Here is a 2,153-nt window from a genome sequence, read left to right on the forward strand (position 1 = left end):
AATAAAACTTTTTACTACACTTTTTATTTTATTGAATATTATAAAAATAATACCATATCTTAGATCTAAATCATAACCATTTTCCTTCGCATGTAGAAGATTTAAGCATATTGACAAATGTTGCTATTTTTCTAAAGATCATTTAAAATGCATGCTGTAATTTTTTCCAGCCCAACTCTTTAACACAGTTATGTCATATGATGTAAATAAACAGGATTTTTACCAATTACAGTTGGCTGGCTGTAATAGGATTTGGAGCTGTCATGGAATACAGACTCTGCATCCATAATACATAGTCAAGGTATGAACTAATTAAAGAAATAAAGCTGCTCTGATAAAAGAACTTCCTTATCTTGTCCATTCTACCTGCATATCCAGAAAGTCCTGGGTTTTGGAGAGGTCAGAGAAGTTCTGAACCACAAAGTCGTTGGCACTTTTGAGCAGGGAGGCAGAGCCGTATGCCTCAGCAAGGGAGAAGAGGGACAGGCAGTTACAGAGATCCATGGTTCCTATCAGGAAGTCGCTGCATGCTCGGGACAGGACTGAAACCTATGGACAGACACCAAGACACAACGACCAGAGTACTTGGGAAAACATAAATTTGAAAATGTCTAAATGCCTTTTACATAGTTTAATACATTGTGAAAACAATACAGATGTAAAACACAGATTAAAAACTGCAATTTAGAGACAAGTATCTTTCTAAACAACCCTTACTTCAGTAACTATTGTAGTTCAATTATTTGGCTCTGTTTGTTAATCTAGTTTAATGAGGGTCCTGTATACAGGTGTTTTCACTTGCTTGATTACACCTGCACTCATTGGCCAGTTATAAGGCAATGGGGGCACAGATATGCAAAAGGGCGCAGCACCATGGGAGCCAGAAACACAGATTTTTTTTATTAGTTGTAATTATGCATGTTTTGTGGATTTTTGGATTTTTGTAGTCATTTTTTTTGTATCTTTCAGGTAATTTTGTGTCTTTTTGGTCATATTGTGTCTTCTTGTGGTTGTTTAGCCCCCTTTTGTATTCATTTTAAGAATAATAAAGTTGTCAGTAGTCCAACGCTAACATGTGAAGGGAGGTCTAATTAGTCCAGATAAGTGAAGACACCTGCGTGGGTGTGTGTTGCAGACATTTTGCCTTGTCATTGTGGTGTGTGATGTACTGTATGTGTGTGTGTGTGTGTGTGTGTGTGTGTGTGTGTATGGGGGGGTTGTTCCTACCTGCAGAAAAGAGGCAATCTGAAACAGCATATCTACATTACTATCAGTGATGAGTGTCTCTCCAGAATAGGCAAAGTCCAGGAAGAAACCCACTGCCTCTGGACACTGGTTACCAAGAGTCACCGAACCATCCCCGCACTCTCGCATATCCACCTCAAACATGGCCCTAACCACACACCAGATAGAAACAATATTACATATATATGATAGATAGATAGATAGATAGATAGATAGATAGATAGACAGATAGATAGCTAGATAGATAGATAGAGAGATAGATAGATAGATAGATAGAGTACCTGAAGAAATCACTGCATGCTGCAAGGACACAGCGATGGCAGGGAAAACTGCGTTCCTGAACCTTGATGGTGAAGTCAAACAGTAAGCCTCGCTCCCTGAATGATCTGAGCACGCCCAGCAGCTGGAGTCCGTGTGACTCAGCCACCCGCAGCATGGTCCGGCACTCTGAGACCCCGTTGCATTGTGGAGGACTGCCAGGTTTACTACTGCAGTTGGAGTTGTGGGCGTTGGTGATACAGGACGATGACTCTTGAGGTTCATCCATCTTTCCAAATTCTGACAAAAAAAATCAAAGATAATTATGCATTTTCACAGAATATAGTGAGACTAAGCCGTTTTGTGAGAATATGTGTGTGTGTATCTGTGTGTGAGAGACACAGAGAGAGGTGAGCAGAGATAAGAAAAGCAAATGCATAACATGACAGCAGTTTAAGGAAAGATCTTATGTCTAGCACATTGAGTATCATCACATATCATTCACATATTCAGTTCAAAATAAACATGATATACACTACCTTAGATGATGTATCGCTGTTAAAAGTCAAACATTAAAAAGTAATACTCGTGGGACATACAGGTAGCCTATGTAGTCTGAAGCAGGACAAGCACTACTCACAGTGTCAGCA

The 2,153-nt window shown here is 39.5% G+C and overlaps 1 protein-coding gene across 1 annotated transcript; it reads right to left on the bottom strand.

Moving 5' to 3' along the window:
* Window positions 1–366: 366 nt before the first annotated feature.
* On the bottom strand, window positions 367–1,792 carry LOC121966575 (kelch repeat and BTB domain-containing protein 3-like; the record flags this gene model as incomplete). Its single annotated transcript, XM_042516651.1, has 3 exons — window positions 1,527–1,792; window positions 1,228–1,393; window positions 367–549 (listed from the first exon to the last, which is right to left on the bottom strand). Coding segments are annotated over exons 1-3 (615 nt in total), but the record flags the coding sequence as incomplete, so codon positions are not given.
* Window positions 1,793–2,153: the final 361 nt, after the last annotated feature.

Source organism: Plectropomus leopardus, unplaced genomic scaffold, assembly GCF_008729295.1.
Source record: "Plectropomus leopardus isolate mb unplaced genomic scaffold, YSFRI_Pleo_2.0 unplaced_scaffold25102, whole genome shotgun sequence".
NCBI lineage: Eukaryota > Metazoa > Chordata > Actinopteri > Perciformes > Serranidae > Plectropomus > Plectropomus leopardus.